The sequence below is a fragment of the Alligator mississippiensis genome, chromosome 12, assembly GCF_030867095.1.
Source record: "Alligator mississippiensis isolate rAllMis1 chromosome 12, rAllMis1, whole genome shotgun sequence".
In the NCBI taxonomy this organism is placed as follows: Eukaryota; Metazoa; Chordata; order Crocodylia; family Alligatoridae; genus Alligator; species Alligator mississippiensis.
The window spans coordinates 17,440,407-17,458,922 of record NC_081835.1 but is presented as its reverse complement, the minus strand read 5'-3'; the positions used below and the strand labels follow the sequence as shown (position 1 = coordinate 17,458,922).

General features: G+C 48.1%; 1 protein-coding gene across 1 annotated transcript in view; it reads left to right on the top strand.

Annotated features, from left to right (window-relative positions):
- CHST13 (carbohydrate sulfotransferase 13) overlaps positions 1–15,898 on the top strand; it is a 54,552-nt gene extending 38,654 nt beyond the window's left edge. Inside the window, exons 2-3 of the mRNA XM_019499795.2 lie at positions 5,166–5,248; positions 13,444–15,898. Of these exons, the coding sequence (XP_019355340.1) occupies positions 5,166–5,248; positions 13,444–14,289 (929 nt within the window). The 3' untranslated portion in view covers positions 14,290–15,898. The remainder of the gene's footprint in view (positions 1–5,165; positions 5,249–13,443) is intronic.
- Positions 15,899–18,516: the final 2,618 nt, after the last annotated feature.

Genomic DNA, 18,516 nt, shown 5'->3' with positions numbered 1-18,516 from the left:
CCTTATTTCCAGATCATGGCCCAGTCTATGTAGTGTAGCAAGTGTGTGCAATGGGAAGTCCCTTGCAATGTCTGTCTCTGCGGTCTGTGTATAGGGCAGGTCAGGGCAGGAACTGCCGGGACCTGGAGGTCAGCACTGTGGTGCATTAGCAGAGCTGCGGGGTAGGAAACCCTGAACTGGAATAGTGGCGGGTTGAGGTAGTGTTGTGGCAGGATTGAAGCACATTAGCAGAGATGCTGTAGGGAGCTGGATCCCAGAGTTGCATGGCCTTGTGGCTGTGTGTGGGGTGTAAAGCAGCAATGCTGGGGATTCCTCAGATAAATGTTTGCTGGCGGATGCAAGGGTCTAGATTTGATGTCCCAGGAGGCCTCTTCCAGGCCTATGCTCCTGTAGCTGGAGGTGCTGCATGCAGCTCAGGAGCAAGGCACGCTGGGGGGCAGACCCAGGGTGGGAGAAGCATGGGGTGCTATGCATCTGCATTATTTCCTAAACAGATACATGGTACAGCCCACAGAGAGCAAACAGGCTTGGCAGCAAACAGACTTCTGTAGTGAGGCTGAATGACTGTCCTATATAGCTTCAATCCAGTCCATCATTGTTTGTTGCCCTGTGTCACTGCAACTTTAAGCAGCAGTAGTCACAAAGTCCTTGTGTCCCCGCAATCCTGTCTCAGTCTGTCCCCTTTGTCACCCCTCTCAGCTTCCTCGCTGCACAGCAATCAGACCCCCTTCGTGGGCACCTATACACGAGCAGTGAGGCTGATCCAACACACTGTAATAACAGTGCATTGAAGCAGACTGAATTAATCAAGTCAGCTGGAGCATGGTAGTTACTGCGCTCCAGCACCCTCCGGCGTCTCATGTATCAGCATCCCTGCGCTTAAAAATGGCTGCAGGGGCGTTTTATCTAAAGTTAATTTAACAAATTTACCCCTGCTGTCATTTTTAAGCGCAGAAATGCTGATACACAAGACTCCAGGTGCTTTAATTAGAGTGGCTCTTGGAGCTCCTGGAGCACATGTATAAACACCCAAAGCTCCTGTCCTGCTGAGAGAGCTGCTGTGATGGGGACTACAGGGAGGCTGAGCCACTAGTGGCCCCATCAGTGCTTCAGTCCCCTTCACTGGGGCTCTTTAAAACTGTGCCCAAGTCATTTGCTGCAGCTGGAGAGTTGGATGCATCCGTGTCCCAGGCAGGAAGCCTGTTTTTACTTTGCACTGTACGAACTGGAGTTGGAAGGGAACAGAAGTTTTCAAGGGTATGATGCTTCCTGGGACGTGTGCTTGTAAAACCCGACATGGGCCTAGCCATAAACAAAAGAAGCTTGGCACGGAGCTCATCCAGCGTTGGTGTAATCACTTCTGAAAGTTAAAGCTTCCAAGATCTATGAAATGCTGGGACTGGGATGCTGCCCGTAGCCATCTCTGCGCTCCCAGGGCTTTCAAGCAGGAAAGTTTTGGGTTTCTTTTACAAGGGCACACAACTACCCTGTTGCCAAACCAACCTGAGGTTCTGGTGGCAGTGGCAGGAGCCCAGGGACAGGGTATGTTCTGGTTCCAGGGCAGGGAAGAGGCGGGTTGCAGGACCCCCAGCCCCTGCTCTAAATTGTACCCCTGGTTTCAGTGGTTCACTGCAAGAGTGTAGAATAGCTGGCGTGCAAATCTGCCCTGCCAGCCAGAGGGGTTTCCCCAAATAGGACTGAAATGCATGAGAAGGTTGGAGCTCTTGGGGTCACCACCAATGTGTTTATGCACCTTACGCCATGACTGTTAAAGGTACAGCATATTCATAGATGTGAGATCAAAGCCTGGAACTGTCTCTACCGAGGGCGAGTACCCTGACCACGGTGCTTCAGGGTTGTGCCTAAACAGGCTAAACAGAAAAGCATTGCTAGCTTCAGTTTAGACTTAGACGTGTTTGGTTTAAACTGTAGCTGTCTGCTTCATGTAGTGGCACAAGGACCTTTACACCCAGTTTACAGCAGTTGGGCATCTAATGCCTTTGCCAATCAGAAAGCATTGTCAGCTCCAGTTTGGACCCCTTCATCTAGGGAGAGAGATTTCTCCAGATCGATGTTGTTGAAAAGAAGGGGAGAATTTCTCTTTAATTTACAAATGACAGCCTGGGCACGTGTCTCAGCAGAGCACTGTCTGCGTTAGATCTGCCCCTTATCTCTGTCTTGCAGAAATGCCGCTTTGCCCACTTGTGGGATAACAGTTGTCTGGATTGAGGAACGCACCCCCACTGGCGGTTGACTCCTGTTGAGTAACTCTTCCGTTGGCCAACACCATGGGACACGTCATTCCCCAAAGGGACGTGGATTTAACCGTCGCTGGGACTGAGCTGTGAAAGCAGAGTCTCCATTTCTGAGCCAAGTTATTTGGAAAGAGCTGTCAGCAATGTGGGTTGGGTTAGAAATTTTTCAGATGTTTCTTAATTAGGCTTGGTGTGTGTCTGTATGTATGTATGTATACACATGCCTTTACAGGTCAAGTGTTAATAGATATGTGCTTTGATGTCCATGAAATACATTCTCTTTGTACTTTTAAGATGTTCCTGCAGTATAGGAACATGAGAGACGAAGTTGCAAGGGGTCTCTTGTGTCATGGGGTCCAGTCCCCTGCTGTCACGAACCTGCACATTGTGTCATCCTGCCCTTGATCTTATTATATTTCATCAAGCTCCCATAACTGTCTTCTGATGGTGGGAATCCTTCTGCTCCCTTCCTCTCCCCTGCTAAACTCCGAGGGTACAATTGGAATTGGGGTTTAGCTTTCAATCCATCTCCAGCAGTTGTTAACACCTTAGGGCTACAGTCAGCCCAAGGCACAAGCAGAGCCACTCCCTTAAGGGGGTTATGGTGGCTTCTGCCAGGCCTGGATCTGCTCCTGTTCAGGAGAGTGAACTGCAGCATTCAACCTCAGTGGCTGGATACAGTAATGCGGGACCCCAGAGAGCTTCATCCTTCAGCTACATCCATCTCTTCTTTATCTTTTTCAGCCTCTCTTGCTTTTTCTGCCCATGGAGAACAGAGCCTTGAATGTGGGGTGGGATGGATCGCCTAGTCCTTCCCCAGCCACTCGGGATTCTCCTCTACCTTTGCTCTCTCCTTTGCCCTTTTACAGATTGGAGCGTGGAAGGGGTTGCAAATAACCTCTTCCAAACCCCCGTCAGTGCTGTCCTGCTACCCCTCTTCTTAGGCACTGTCTGCACCTTCCTCCCTGAACCCAGCTGGAAGTCCCCAGTGGGCAATGAGTTACCACTGCTCTGACCCCTGGTGGCCAGAAAGTGGAGCTGCAAAAGAAGGCTTTCCTTGCCTCCCACTTGCAATCCTCATCCCCTGAGCAGTGGGTACATCCCAGCAGCAGCTTGGGAAGGGCTGGATGGGGAGAGAAGTGTAGGAGTCCACCATGCATAGCAATGCAAATCAGTGGGGTGCAAAGGGCTCCTAGGTGCCACTGCTTCCCCTGGGTATGGATAAATGCATGAGCTGGATGTTACTGCAACAATGGGGCTAGGTATATTGTTGTCATGAGTCCCCAGTCCTAATTTCAGCTGATGATAGTTCACACTTCCCTTGAATCTGTCTTTTTGGGCTGTCAACAGATGTGTAGGCAGACACATTCATCAGGTTTTCTTCCTGAGGGTCTCACAGCTCTCCAAACTTCATTATTTTAGATGGCAACTTAAATCTTTGGTATTTCAAATTCTCTTGGTGACCAGAGTTACCCACCAAATGCACAGGATCCAGCCTGGTATCTGACACCTATATGAGGTCTCCACCAGTACCCGTTCACACACAGGAGAGAGGGAAATAAACTTTGTCGGGAGGACAACTGCAGCTTCAAAGGCACTCAAGGGGTTTTTAGAAATAGCAAGCCAGTATTAAACAGATTTATCACCAGTAGGAATCTTAACAATTTCCCTGTTGATCGGCTTGTGACAGATCCTGGAAATCCAAGCTCTCAGCCTGCCAGGAAAGTGCCTCAGCATGGCATTGCCCAAGTCAGATCGCCTCCTTATCTCTGCTTAGCGCTGGTGCTGTTTCACCTTCTTGTCGGGTAATGGTTGCACTTTATTGAAGACCACCCCATCCCTATTGAGTAATTCCCTTGTCCAGGCATCCCAGCAAGCAGCGTCATTTCTCTTGTGTATCAGGATTGAATAACTTGGGAACTGCGACTGAAAGTATAGAAAACTGTTGTCTTTTATTAGCAACTTATTACTTTAGAAGGCTGCAAATAGGTCATTTGGACCCAGAACGTCATTTTTGTTTGCAAAGTGAGATTTTCTGATATTACCAGAAGTATTATAAAGATATATTGTTATTTTAGGTTTCGTTGCAGAAGCCTTTTGCTTTGGATTTAAATGTGGCCCAGGAAGTGTCTGCAGTCAGGAAAGTGGATCATTTTCCTAGTGCAAAAATGAATGTATTATTTTGCTCATGCAAAATAGGAACAATATTAAATTGCCAAGGAAAATACAGAAAGGAAAAAAAAGGGAAGAAAACATAGACAAATGCACAGTTACATGGGTGTAGGTTGTAGCCATGTCGGTCTAAGGATGTAGGCAGACAAGGTTCTTTGGGTGAATCTGATATCTTTTTTTAGACCAACTGAAATAGTTGGAAGAAAAATTTTCGGGTTTAAAAACTTTTCGTCAGGCTGAGGAAGTCTCTGTAGTTGGTGTGTGCTCTTTTTGGATTTAATGAATAGTAAACTATTTATTTTTCATTCCTTTTTACTACTTACTTCTCATTCATTCATTACTTTTCTTTACTATTCATCCTGACGAAGAGTTTTTAAACCCGAAAGCTTGCTAAAAAATTTTTTCCAACTATTTCAGTTGGTCTAATAAAAGATATCAGATTCACCCAAGAACCTTATCTATAAATACACAGTGTCAGTTGAGCGAAAATTGAGAAATTGTCTCAGCTTTCAATAACTGACACAGTAAGAACAGAAATAAGGAAATTCTATATTTTGAAAACTGCTGACTTCAGAAAAGTGTGTGTGTAGTATATATATGGCAGTGAGATCCATGTCTGTAGGGTGTTGAATAGTAACTCAGACTCCTAAGTCTGTTCCTGCCTCAAATGCTGACTCCCTGATTGATGCTGGGAAAAGTAAAATGCTCTAATTTTGGTTTCCCCACTTCTCTTCCCAGATGCAGAAGACAGAATTCTGGCGACCACCTGGCGTGGAAAGTCAGGTCGAAGCCCGCTCCAGGCACTTTATGACAGTGACCAGGTAGGTGAAGAGGAAAATGAAACCTGAGATAGCAGTACTTTAGTGAACAGTGTCCCATTATCTTACTAATGTTTTTTGTGTGCTGTAAAGTTATAGCACCCAACCTCAAGGTATCAAGGTATCCCTTATTGAAGCCACTACATTTAAAGCGAAAGGTCACAACATTTTGGGCAGTCATTCACTGTAAGAAGTGATCACCAATTCTGCTGCTTCATTAATGTCTAGCCTAGCACAGCAAACCCGAGGTAGAGAAACTGGGATTCAGCTAGGAGTCTGGGTCACAAAAAATAGGAAAAATCATCTCTGCACAGAATCATTATCATACACACTTTCCAAGGTAATGCATGATCAGGTGCTCACTGTACAAACACTGAGCAGAAAAATAGCCCTTGCCCTGAAGAGTTTATATATTAAGAGATATATTTACATATATCTCAGTCATCTTTCTTTGCAACTCACTTCTATCCAAGCTGTAGTCCCAGTAACACACCAGATAAAAAAGACAATTAACAATACCAAAGCATGTCTTTACAACAGAAGCAACTAAGTGTAATCCATGTATGGAGGCACTGCCACCCATGCAGCCTCAGCCTCTTCCTCACAGCCTCTCTCTTAGTCTGGAGAAGAGAAGACTGAGGAGGGATGCAATAGCAGTCTTCAACTACCTGAAGTGTGCTTGCAAATAGGATTGAGCTGGACTGCTCTCAGTGGTGCCAGGTGACAGAACAAGGAGCAATGGTCTCAATTTGCAGCAAGGGAAGTTTAGGTTAGATATTAAGAAAAGCTTCCTTACCAGGAGGGTAGTAAAACACTGGAACAGGTTACCCAGAGAGGTGGAATCTCCATTCCCGGAGGTTTCTAAGACCCGGCTAGACAAAGCCTTGGCTGGGATGCTCTAGTTGGGGATGGCCCTGCACTGAGCAGGGGGTTGGACTAGGTGACCTTCTGACATCCCTTCCAACCCTCATTTTCTATGACTTTATGATTCGGTATGCACCAAATAAGCAACTGAACAGAACCTCATGGTACCTGCCTTGAGAGACTGTGCAGATGAATAAATGCCCACTGCTATCCTCTGAGCCTTCTTAGCAAGAAAGAAAAAGTCAGTCACACAACTACATCTGCATTTAACAGGGCTGTGGCCCTTGATAAGCATCACTGCCTAGTGAACCTTATAAAGCACAGCAGATTGCGCTGGGTGTGTAGGAAGGGTTCATTATGCCAACAACTGAACTAGGCTTCCAGGCCAGCTCACTGTCTATAGGGAGCTTTTCCCTTGGCAACACTACTTCAAGCTGGGCAAAGTAGCTCCAGTTTGTCCTGTGAGGGAACATGGCCTTGAGAGATCACTGATCTAGACTAGCGCTGCACCCAGAAGGATCAACCATCATGGACTCAAGGCAAATGGTTGGAAGTCAGGTGTCCTAGGGTCTCATCCTGGCTCCTCAGACATGTGCTCACTTATAGTTTCATAGTTTGTAGGGTCGGAAGGGACCTTGACAGATCAAGTCCGACCCCCTGCCCTGGCAGGAAAGAGCACTGGGGTCAAACGACCCCAGCAAGGTGTTCACCTAGGCTCCTTGTTTGAGGATAAGGATATTTCCTGCCTCGAGAGAAGGTGGGAGTGGCTGGTGAGGTAATATTTGTTCATTTTTGTAAAGTGCTTTGAGATCTTCAGATTGGGCTGAACTAACTCAGCCATATCTCTCTTAAAATTGCTTATGTTGCTATTAGAACATCTTTGATAAGGAAGATCCCACCAGACCTTCACTGCAGGTAGTGGGAGTTTCACTGGAAACTAAATCACCTGCCATGGTGCTGCTGCCTCTAACCATGTGTCTTGAGTCAGGCCCATGTGTCATGACAGGAGGTTGCACAGACATTAGATACCATTTCTAGACCCTTGATTGTCCCACTAATCAGGAGGCAGGATCCATCTGCCCAACAGCTCTGGATAACGCCAGACCACTCTGAACCTTAGGCCTTACCATGCAGCTTAACCCCCAGCGCTGCATATCTGCCCATCAGCTTCACAGCCATGTGATCCCAATCCCCTATGTACTGAGTGGCTGGTGAGTGTGTTAGGAGCAGCTGCTGCCAAAGTCCAGCTCAGCATTCAGCACATGCCTCTCTTTTGGGTCCCTGTCTGCATGCTGCTGACTTTACAGACTGTTCTCAGAGGAGAATGAATGGAGCTTAGTCCTTTCACAGCAGAGCCTGGGGTTTCCTGGATGCTGGCGGAGGCAGAGAGAAGACACAGGAAGTCTTCTGGCAAGCAGACAGCTCCTGCAGCCAGCACAGGGCCAGGCAGCTGGGGGGCAGAGCAGGGGGGACCACCAGGCCCCTCCTCAGGGTCAGAAGTTTCCTTACACAAATTTAGTTCCTTTGAGACATTTTTAGTGGTTGGTAGTCTAAATCTGGGCAGCTGACTGAAATGGAGGGAGGGTACCAGACAGGAGCAGGCAGGAGGGGCAGGTGAAGAGCTCTTAGGTACTGGGGTCCTAGGGATCTGATAGGATCTGCCACACAACCATTCCCCCAATTTTCTCAGAACTGAGAAGGGCTGGACAAACAGCCTCCCTGCTTTGGTTGATGGGGCATCGCTCGGCACTGGAGGTGCTGTTGTTAGCTGCAGTCACCTTCTGGGACAGCTTTGCAGAGTGGGGTTCACTCCCCAGACTGCAGAGGGGAAGGACTGTGGAGATTCATGGGGGGAATTTCCTTTGCCCTGGATGTCATCATCCCTGGCTCTTGCTCCCCCATGCCCATTTGGAGACTTATGGTTGTCTGTTGTGTCTAGTGAGTGAACCCATCATAGTGCCCCAGTTGTGTGGTGACGGGGCATCAGAGTGACTCTGTGTTATGATATGATGACAGCAGATCACACCACAGAGACCAGATGTTATACTGTGGGGCTCTTGAGTCTCACAACCTTGTTTTGGGCTCAGAGCTCCAGGCTCCTCAACCTATTCTTAGTCACTTGGTATTGAAAACTGACTGTGTAGGCATGGGAGACCTAAGGCCAGGGTCCTCAAAGATTTTTACATGACTAACTTCCTGCCTAAAGGAGCCTGGAAGCCTGGGAGACTTCTAATGAAACACCTGTGCCAGCCTCACAATGCTTAGCTGTGAAATGTGCATAAGGCACATGTCATCCCACTGAAATCCAATTGCCCCTTGGCCTGTCCGTATCGTGCAGCATTGCTCTTGAGAATTAACTCGGACAGATCTCCTGGAAAGCACGTTAACTGTTCCCATGACAGCCATCACGAGCCCCTCTTGTGCACCTGGAAGAGCTTGCTGTCTATGGCAATGGTGGTTAATGCTGTAATGTGACTGAATTGCATTTTGCTCTGGAGGAACGGTGGATGCAGAATGGGTTGGCTTTACAAATCCTAACACTTCAAGAATTTAGTTTGTGTTTCTGAAAATAAAATTGAATGCTATTGTCTTGCAAAAAGAGGGAAGTGAAGGGGCAATTTAGCACTGAAATAACTGCAAAACACTCACTTATTCCAGTGGGTAATTTCTGATATGCAGCTGCATTTATTTATTGCAGCGCCTGACTGCTGTCTGTCTAGCTGGTCCCTGTGGATTCAAGGAAAAGAAAAAAAAGCACCTAAATAATTACCTGGTTGTACAGGACACTCCACTGACAGAAATGGTTTCAAATCCGGAAGAATTGGACAAAATCTGCGCTGGGCCTCAGCAGTGGTTTTCAAAAAGTTACAGGCATCAAAAATCTGTGGCTTAGACTGAAAATGCCACACTGCTTGATGATAGTCTCATAATTTGCAAGCAGCCAGGCAACTACAGCAGGGCAGATTCTTAGCTAGTATGAATTGCCATAGCTCTATTGACCTTACTTTACCCCTTGGAAGAGCTGGCTTGTTATTTCCCTGTTAGCAGAGAAAATGAGGGAATGCAGGGAGAGGATTCTGTATCCTAGTCCTAACCAAATTGACAATTAGGAGGGGCCCTGAAGAATACAGTTGTAAACCAGGACATTACCTGTGGCTTCATTTGACTAAATGGCATCCATATCACTGTTCACAAAGGTTATTGGTTAACTCTTTCCAGGAGAAGCTTCCCGCTCTGTCAAATACAATGCAATAAACAGCTAATGAATCTGTTGGTATAGCATGCTTCATACAAAGCCTCAACCAGGTGGAAGCTTTTATACTCTTATCCATGCTCCACCCTATGAAGCATTGGTTTGCAAAGTGCTGTTTCTGCATCTCAGCCTGCCCAGTCTATGAAAGACCTCAATGAACCTCTCAGGAACAGACTGATACCAATGGGTGGGACTCCATGCAGGCAGCCTAGGTCAAGCAAGCAGGCTTCTTGGGTGCAAGGTAACAACAGCTGACAGGGGCTGGGCTTCTGCAGGACTGAGAATGTGAGGAATGCAAAGGCCTGGTTGCACCTTGCTCAGAGGAAGAATTTTTCTCTGAGCCATGCTGACAAGTTAATGACCCTAGTGTTGCTGGTTATTCCACAGAGGCCTTCGCAGCCTGTGTGTCGTGAAAGGTCTGTGGCTATTGGAAAAACACTTAGAGTTGGAGAAAAAGGGCAAGTTCAGGATCATGGGTGTTTGTTGGGCAAGCTTTTTTCAGGGATCAGGCCATAGCTCCCCCAGGTCACCTGAATCACTCCTGTAATTGAAGCCCAAGCCCCCCCCTCCATCCCAGTGCACTGGCTCCACCGTTCCAGTGCTGGGTAGCTCACAAAGTGGTTTGCTGAACCCGAAGGAGTGAATCAGTCCAACCTCATGGATGCTTGGGTTAGGGCGCACAGTCCACGTGTGGGGTGGCACAGAGAAGGGCCTAGAGCTGATTGTGGGAGCTGTGTAGAGCTTTGCAGACAAGGATGAGAAATTTGAACTTGATTTAGAAATTGAGGGGAAAGACAAACTCAAACATCAAGCCATTGGGTATGGAAGGGTGGAAGTTCAACTCCCTGCTCTGTGGGATACTCACCTTAGTCCTTCATAACCTGTAGTTCTGGTGACAAAATTTGCAGGGGAGGAGGAGAGGAGCATGGGATGAAGGAAAAGGAGAGAAATCCCAGGCTGCAACAATAGGACAGTGAACAGTAGTTTTCCTGAGCAAGTGGCACAGCTGAGTGCCTGTCTTGAGGAGCAGAGCCCAAAATGGAAGCTTCCCTCAGCTTGACACCCAGAAGTCATCATCTTAAATCAACAGTTGCACAGAGCCAAATTTCTATTTGTCATTGTGGCCTGTGGGTAGCTAACAGTGGGGTAGCCTTCACGCCTCTCGGATAGGGCTAGCCCAGGTGAGACCCACAAACCACAGTTTGTGTTTAGCGCCTCTTCTAGCCATGCTGAGTGAGTGGGGGCAGGAAGAGGGAAGGGGGAAGTCTCGTTTCAGGTCTCTGGCATCAGTTGCTCTTCAAAATCATACTGTTCCAGCATGTTCTGGTGACATTTCCTAGAACAGGAAATGGACCCAGACTCTCTGTGGTCTGTGATTGTTTAGTTTATTTTATAGAGCAAGATCATAGACTCATAGAAAAGCAGGGCTGCAAGAAACCTTAGGGCTAGGGACAGACATTCAAAAAGCCTGAGCTTGAACTGATTAAATCTTTGCAGGTTAATCTAACCTGGCTAGGCTAAACCAGTTTGTAATCGTTCAGATATCCCTTCTGGACTGAAGAAATGCTGGCACATGCCTGCAGTGGCTCAGGGTAGAAGCCAGGGGGTGCTAGAGCAGCCCTCCCTTCCTTTCCATAATGCTGAGCCAGGGCAGGGTGCTCTGATTAGGGAGGGGTTCCCTCCCCCCTCGCTGTTGATAACAGAGCGTTGAGTTACACAGCAGGGAGTTACACGGGGAGTTGTTAGCATTTATCAATCCATCAAACAAAACAACAGTCTGCAAGCTCTTCTTAAACAACTTTTTCCAAGGAAGGAACAGAGGGACATTACCAGCTACCTGTTCATTAGCTCCCAAAATCCCTAAGCTGACACTGTCCTCTCTGCCTTTGTCCTATCTCCCACAGCACGGACTGTAGCCAGCATGTGGTATGCTAGCTAATGCTGAGAGGTGTCTGTGTAAGGCAGAGGGGAGGGGGGATCCCTGCTTCAGCAGGGAGTGGTGAGGAGGAGATTGGGCAAGGGGAAACCAGACAGACCCTGCTGTTCCTGCAAGTCTCTGCTGGAGCAACAGCTAGGGAACAGAGGGGAGGGGCCAACCCTGCTGGGCTACAGCAGAGAGCAGAGCCTTGCCCAGGGTTGCAAAGCATCTAGGATGCTGGAGGACTCTGGTTTAACTTAAACCAGGATGGAATCTGGGACAGACATTGCATAAACTAGTTTGACCCAATTCAGTTAAAACCTGGTTGAATGTAGCATCAGGCTTATCTCAAACTAGTTTCAGCCATTTTCAAACTGGTTTATGTGCACTGAATGTCTGTTCTGTTACAGGCTTAAACCAGCTTCTAACCACTTAAACTGGTTTATGTCTAATGTCTGTTCCTAGCCCAGGAGACAACCTTATCCAACCCACTGCTCAAGAAAGGATCATCTGTATCCAAACCATCCCATGCAAGTTCTTGTATGTTTAAAACTACACAGACAGCCCCATTGAATCACTGCAAGGCAGCTTGCCCCAAGCTACCAAGAACATGCTAACCTGCCACAGGCAAAGCAGTGTTGCAAGGGTCATTTAAGTACACTCAAGCAATCCAAGGACAAAAAGCATGCCCTCCTCTGCTACAGAGGAAGGCAACTCCCCCCCTGCCACCAAACTGTGGACTAAAATTCCTTCCTGATCCCAAATATGGTGACTGGTCTAAACATGATCCAAGGGGCAAGACTTTAGCCAGGAAGCTCTGGGTTTTAGTCCCAGCAGGAGCATCAACACCCCACCCCAGTCAAATACCCCAGCCTTGCCTGTAGCCAACACTCAGTGCTTCTGATGAAGGCCCAACCCACTCCCCCCAAACTTGCACCAGTGTAGCAACCAGCAAAGCCCAGCAGAAGTCTCAAGAGAATGAGCAACTCCACTCACCATGCTTTCTAACTGGAGAGCCAGAACGCCCCTTTCTGCTGTCATTTCCCCTCCATACATCTATCCCAGCCCAGTGCTGACTGTGAAGTTTGGTTATCCAGAGTTGTGGGGAATTTGTCCCTAGGACCAGTGGAACTGGTGGGGAAGGAGGAAAGGAGCATAACACATGCAGGTTGAGGAGGAAAACAAGTGTAGCTGGAGCCTTAGAGCTTGTGGGTTGAAATCTAAACCTGCTACAGAAGGGAATGTGGCATTAGAGCAGAAGGAAGAGAGGGGCCTCTTTGCCATGCATAGAAGCTGCTCGATGCATTGGGAGTGAGGGAAGACCCTGAAGATGAGTCTGGGATGTCAGCAAATGGATGTGTTCTGTGCACCACAGCCTCAGGCCACATGCTGGCCTCTGTCTCTCCTGCCTTCTGCAGACAGCTCAGGCAGAAAGGAATGTGGTGCAGGGGGAGGTGGGGGAATGGGTTGTTTGGGCTCCTGGAGGCATCTCCAGACAGGTCTGCAAGCTCATCGTACTGCCTGTGGAACAGCCCCAAGTGCCTGCAGGTGCTGAGCTGGCCTTGATGGGAAAGGAGGGAGGGGAGGGAGGTGTTAAAGATTCAAGGGGCATCTGTTCTCTTCATCTGCTGACATAAGGGAACTAGATAATGTGAGAGGAGGGAAGAAAAGTAGCCAAGGCAAGTCTGAACCCCCCATGCATGCAGGGGGAGGGGAGCAACAGAGGTTGCCAATTTAAGGGGCCTCTCAGCAGGCGTCCCAGCATAATGGCTTTATCAGCAAGGTCTGTGCATGGTCTGCGCCATGTCTGTCTGTTATGGTTGCCTCTAATTTTCCCTGCCCTATTCCCACCACTCTCCTTCACTGCCCTTTGCATTACTAGAGCCCTTCAGGATGGATGTGCCTTTGCCCCACATGGCACTGCAAGGCAAGGACCAGTGTTCCCCTGGCACCACCTGTGTCAGAGATGCAATGGGGGGAGGACTTTAGGATGGTGCACATGATGGAGGGGCCATTCTGTGACTGCATAGTATCACCATAACCAACCCCCTCTCCAGCATCCCTCCTTCCCTACAGGCAATTGTGGGGCACCTGGAGCCTGGCTCCAGGGTAGCTCAGGCAGCAGGCAGGCAGTGACAGTGTCCCCTTCTTGTGTCTCCCCAGTTTCAGCAGTCGTCCCTGCAGGCAATTCACCAGCAACGGCGGGAGCTGCTGAGCAGTGTCTGCAACCGCTACACCCGCAAGCGGCGTCTCCTCACCCCCGATGACCTGCGCCACCTCGTGGTGGATGATGTCCATGGGCTGCTCTACTGCTACGTGCCCAAAGTGGCCTGCACCAACTGGAAACGAGTCATGATGGTCTTGACAGGGCAAGGCAAGTACCAGGACCCTCTGGAGATCCCGGCCAATGAGGCCCATGTCTCCTCCAACCTGCGCACCCTTTCCGAGTACAGCATTTCCGAGATCAACCACCGCCTGCGCAACTACCTCAAGTTCATCTTCGTGCGGGAGCCCTTTGAGCGCCTGGTCTCAGCCTACCGCAACAAGTTCACCCGCAGCTACAACACAGCCTTCCACAAACGCTACGGGACCAAGATCATCCGGCGGCACCGGCTGGAACCCAGCGATGAGGCCTTGGAGCGCGGCAACGACGTGCGCTTTGACGAGTTTGTCTACTACTTGTTGGATCCCCAGACGCAGCGCGAGGAGCCCTTCAATGAGCATTGGGAGAGGGTGCACTCACTCTGTCACCCCTGCATCGTCCACTACGATGTGGTGGGCAAGTACGAGACACTGGCAGAGGATGCCAGCTACATCCTGCAGCTGGTGGGGGCTGACATCAACATCAAGTTCCCCTCTTCCTCCAAGACCACAAGAACCACAGATGACATGACAGCCCAGTTCTTCCAGGACATCAGCCCTTTCTACCAAAGGAGACTCTTTAATTTATACAAAATGGATTACTTGCTCTTCAACTACTCCATCCCCTCATACCTCCGCATTCAATGAGGGTGGGATCAGGGGGCTCTGGAGAAACAAGTCATTCACCCCTTTTTAGCTAATGTAGACCGCCCCCACACACAGAAACTCACTACGTGGTTCATCTCTTTACCTTCCTCTTCGTTCCACTCCAGGCCAGTGAACACTGCGTCCTTGTATCAGGGTTACGCTGGGATGGGCCACATGGCATGAGGTTGCTTCCTGGATTAACACACTGAAACTTGAGGCTGTAGCCCCCATCCTACCTACAGGAGGTTGTTTACTGGAACAGGACACTGCTGTTTAAAGGCTCAGCCTTTGTGGTTAGATGCTAAGAAAATTCTCTGTAGATCTAAATCTGGAGAAGGCTCCTTTTTCAGGGCTGGTTCCCTTCTGATCCTTCTCCCCCTAGCTGTACTGTATGCAGCTGAGTTCAGGAGATGCTGGAGTCTTTGCTGGGCAGAGGACAAGTTGCAGAGGGGGTCTCTCAGAGATTTGTGTAATATGAGAAAAGCAATAATTTAATGTGTATTTTTATTTGTTTGTTTAAAAGTGCCTCCTGACCCCTTTAACCTCCCCTCAAGCTACCCCCTTTCTCATTGACTGGGAAAGGGGGAGGGAATGTGAGCCATCTGTGTCTTAGTGTGAACTAGTATTCCTCTGTGGCAAAGCCTGTTTTTAGTCACCTTCCACTTGCTTTGTGTTGGGATGCAAAATACCGTGTTGGATGACAGAGAGGCACATTCGTCCGTGGTAGAAACTGCATGGATTTTTGTGGAGCTACGACAGTTTGCACCAACAATGGATATGGCCCAGATTTTGTGTGTGTGCGTGTGTGTCTGTGTGTGTGTGTGTGTGTGTGTCCAGTATGATAATTAAAGACCACGTGACCCGCTTATTATAAGAGCAGGTGTTAACTGCTCTTTGAGACGTGGACTTGTATGTTCTGTCTGTCTGCATAGTGCTGATTACAAGACCCTATCTGGTTACCCTCTAGGACACTGCTGCACTATAAATATTACCTATGAATAACCATGAAGTTCTGGCCAGATTCCAATATGGCTGCTTAAATATGGCCTACAGAATATATTCTTTCCCCTACTGCCATAAAGTGTTGTTGTACAGTGCTCAATGGCTGCTTCTTAACCCAGGGGTGGCTGTATTTCCTTGGGTGGGGCATTTTGGGGTGGGAAGTGCTACAGAAATCGGAAGCTATTATAGCTATGAAAAGGTTGGTGCTGGTTGGTGTGTGTGTGTGTACAAGCATGTGTGTGCATATATATATGTGTGTGTAAAAGAAAATAAGAGAAAAAAAACCTTAAGAGTTGCAGTGGAAGTTTCTCAACTAGCTAGCTGGCTTTGGACAATTCATTACTTGAAGAAAAGAAACAATAATGACAAACTGTTAAAATTTTACATTCCAGCCAGTTCAAATAGATAGATTTGCTTAAACAAAGAAGCATTTCAGTCTTTACTCTCTTAAATTCAGCTTTGGCTCTGCATATAGAGCACCATCACCCTTGTAAGTAAACATGCTGATAATAGGATTACCCTATGATGTGTCTGCTGATTCTGTTGTGAACACTTGACTTACTAGTGCAATACAGTGGCAAGGTTTTATAAAACCCCTATGTGCTCAGCCTGTTCTAAAGACAAATATTTTTATTCTGTTTCTACTTTTCCTTTTGTCATTTTTGCCTCTGTGCCTTCAGCTCTTAGTTTCCAAATTGTTCTTAAAGAGCTGAAATTCCTTCTTTGGTCACTGTACTCTGTAAGGCCTAAGTGAAATACAGCTCTGGGTAGATCCCAGATAATGTGGAGGTTTTGTGTAGATGAGCACTGAAAAGCATTGGACTGTTTGACTGACTCCAGCAGGCTGGATTTGAGTGAAATCCAGTAGAGGTGCATTGATACATCGGTCCGATATCGGATCTGCACCGATATAAAGAAAATTGGTTGTATTGGAAATCGGCCTGATGTGGCCAATATGGCCAATAAATGCCTGTACTTGTGCGCAACTGCAGTGCAGCACGTAGGCAGCGAGGAGCACAGCCTGACAGCTTGGAGAGCTGCTGCAGCTGGTAAGTCTGGTGTGGTGGAAGGGGCATGGGGGGCAGATCAAGGCCCCCACGGTGAGGGAGGAGTGGGGCTGGGGCCCACACAGATCCGGGGCACATGCCCCCCCACCCTCATGCCCTCCTGGATGAGCAGTGGGAGCAGCGGCAGGGACCGGCAGGGACCAGCAGACGAGCAGGTGAGCGCTGGGCCAGCAGCTCCCGGAGAAGCAACGCACAGCAGCAGGAGCTGCCCCCACCCTCCCCATAACCCCCAGATGAGCCACAGCTCCATCCCACGCCTGCCTCGCCCCAGCTGGGCAGTGCTTGCCCCAGGCCCAACCCCACTCCTCCCTCACCACCTTGATATGCCCCCCCACACCCCTTCCCTCCCTCTTCCCCTTCCACCACACCAGACTTACCAGCTACATGCAACTCTCCAAGCTGCTGGGCTGGTATTGGAAATCAGATCTGTATCCGCTGATATGCCTCCTTAAAAATCAGCTATTGATATCAGCCCCCAAAATTTCAATCAGTTAACCCCTAAAATCCAGTAGTAGAGAAACATAAAGCATTGCAAGATGTAGCCACTTTATTTGTGAACCTCTCAAAGATGTTTGGATCAAATTCTTCATGGAGGTTTGGCTGCTCCTGGTTCTTGCTTTATTTTGGCTATTGCCTGGTGAAAAGTCTATTGTTTGCGTATGTTTTTTTAAATGGATTGTAGATAGGGGAAGTCCAACTTAGGATGGTAAAGGGTTGATCCTTTTCATAAACCCCCACCTCCAACTCAAAACTCTACCCAATCCAAGAGTCAACTGATATTTCTTCTGAAATGCTCAGTAATAACAAAATTAATAGTGATATAGTTAATAGTCAGCAATGGGCACTTTCCAGCCATTATACATTTTTGCACACCTTTCACCATGCCGCTATCCATAGCAATTGAGCACTTGTGTTGGCCTGTGGAAACTGGTTGGCTCAGGGGACAAGGAATGGCATACACTGGTTTTCACCTCTAGCTTGCTGTTCCTAACTCACTCCAAATGGATATAGTTTGATGACTGCTTGATCACAGCCCAGTTCCCAGGAAACAGTTATCTCCATTCGCAAGCCAGCATCCAAGCTGACTGTCTGAATGGTGAATCTCAGCTGGGAACAAAAAGTCTAGGGATTGAACTACCGCTGTCTCTTAGACATGGTTCTGCCAGCGCAAGGCCAAGCCAAGACAAGAGGAAGGGGCAGTGGAAGGAGGACATTTAAAACACTTCTCTCCAATGACAAAGAGCTGCTCATTGAGAGTGAGTGGGATTTGTGCTTTTAGATCATGCAAGCGTGCACTCTTAAAAATCCAACCCTCACTTGCTTTGAATGATTTTGCTGCAGTACATCTGTCAAACTCCTGGTGATTCAAATCTCGATCGTTCAAATACTGCTCTTCAGTCCCCATTCATGTGAAGCAGAATCTGCATGTCATCAAAAATAGCTGCTTTATATTTCATAAGCAACCAAGTCAGACTGGAGTTTTCCATGCATTATAAATGCTTTGCACTTGCCAAACCAAACCAACAAATTCAGCTTTTGGCCAGGAGCCCATGAGCCCAGGCTCCCCATCAAAAGTGGGAACTGTCCATTCCATTAACAGAGGAACAGACTTGCTGGTGTCAGGCTGGAGCAGCAGGGCATATAGCTCCATCTCTGAGCTTTCACTTACCACAGCTACAAGGTAGCCCCGCTCCGATTAGCCCATGTCAGAACTCAGTGTGTATAAACCCAGATTATATTTATTCCAAGTGGAGTTATGGGGACACCGTGAGGTCCACTGATAAAATTGCAGGCATTTTACACTGAATGGATGCCATTGTGTTTCATGTTTTGTGAGTGGGAATTGAGGGTGGAATGCTGTCCTCCGTCCTCTAAACAGCACTAGCCCCTTCTGCTTCTCACAGATTGCTGGGGTAATTCAAACAAAATGTTTTCCTTCACTTAGGTTACTGGTCCAGAAATGGTAGCTATTGATGGACAGCATGCCCACAAAACCTAAGAGGATGCCTCAGAAGTATGGCGTGCTGGACGCCCCCAAATAGAGCATGAAGAAAGGTGCTGTTGCTTTTGCTGTTTCCAGAGAAATCTCTTAGGGCATAGCAGGTAGGCATCAGTGCCAGACATAACAGATGCTATGTCATAGCAAATAGTCGTGTTG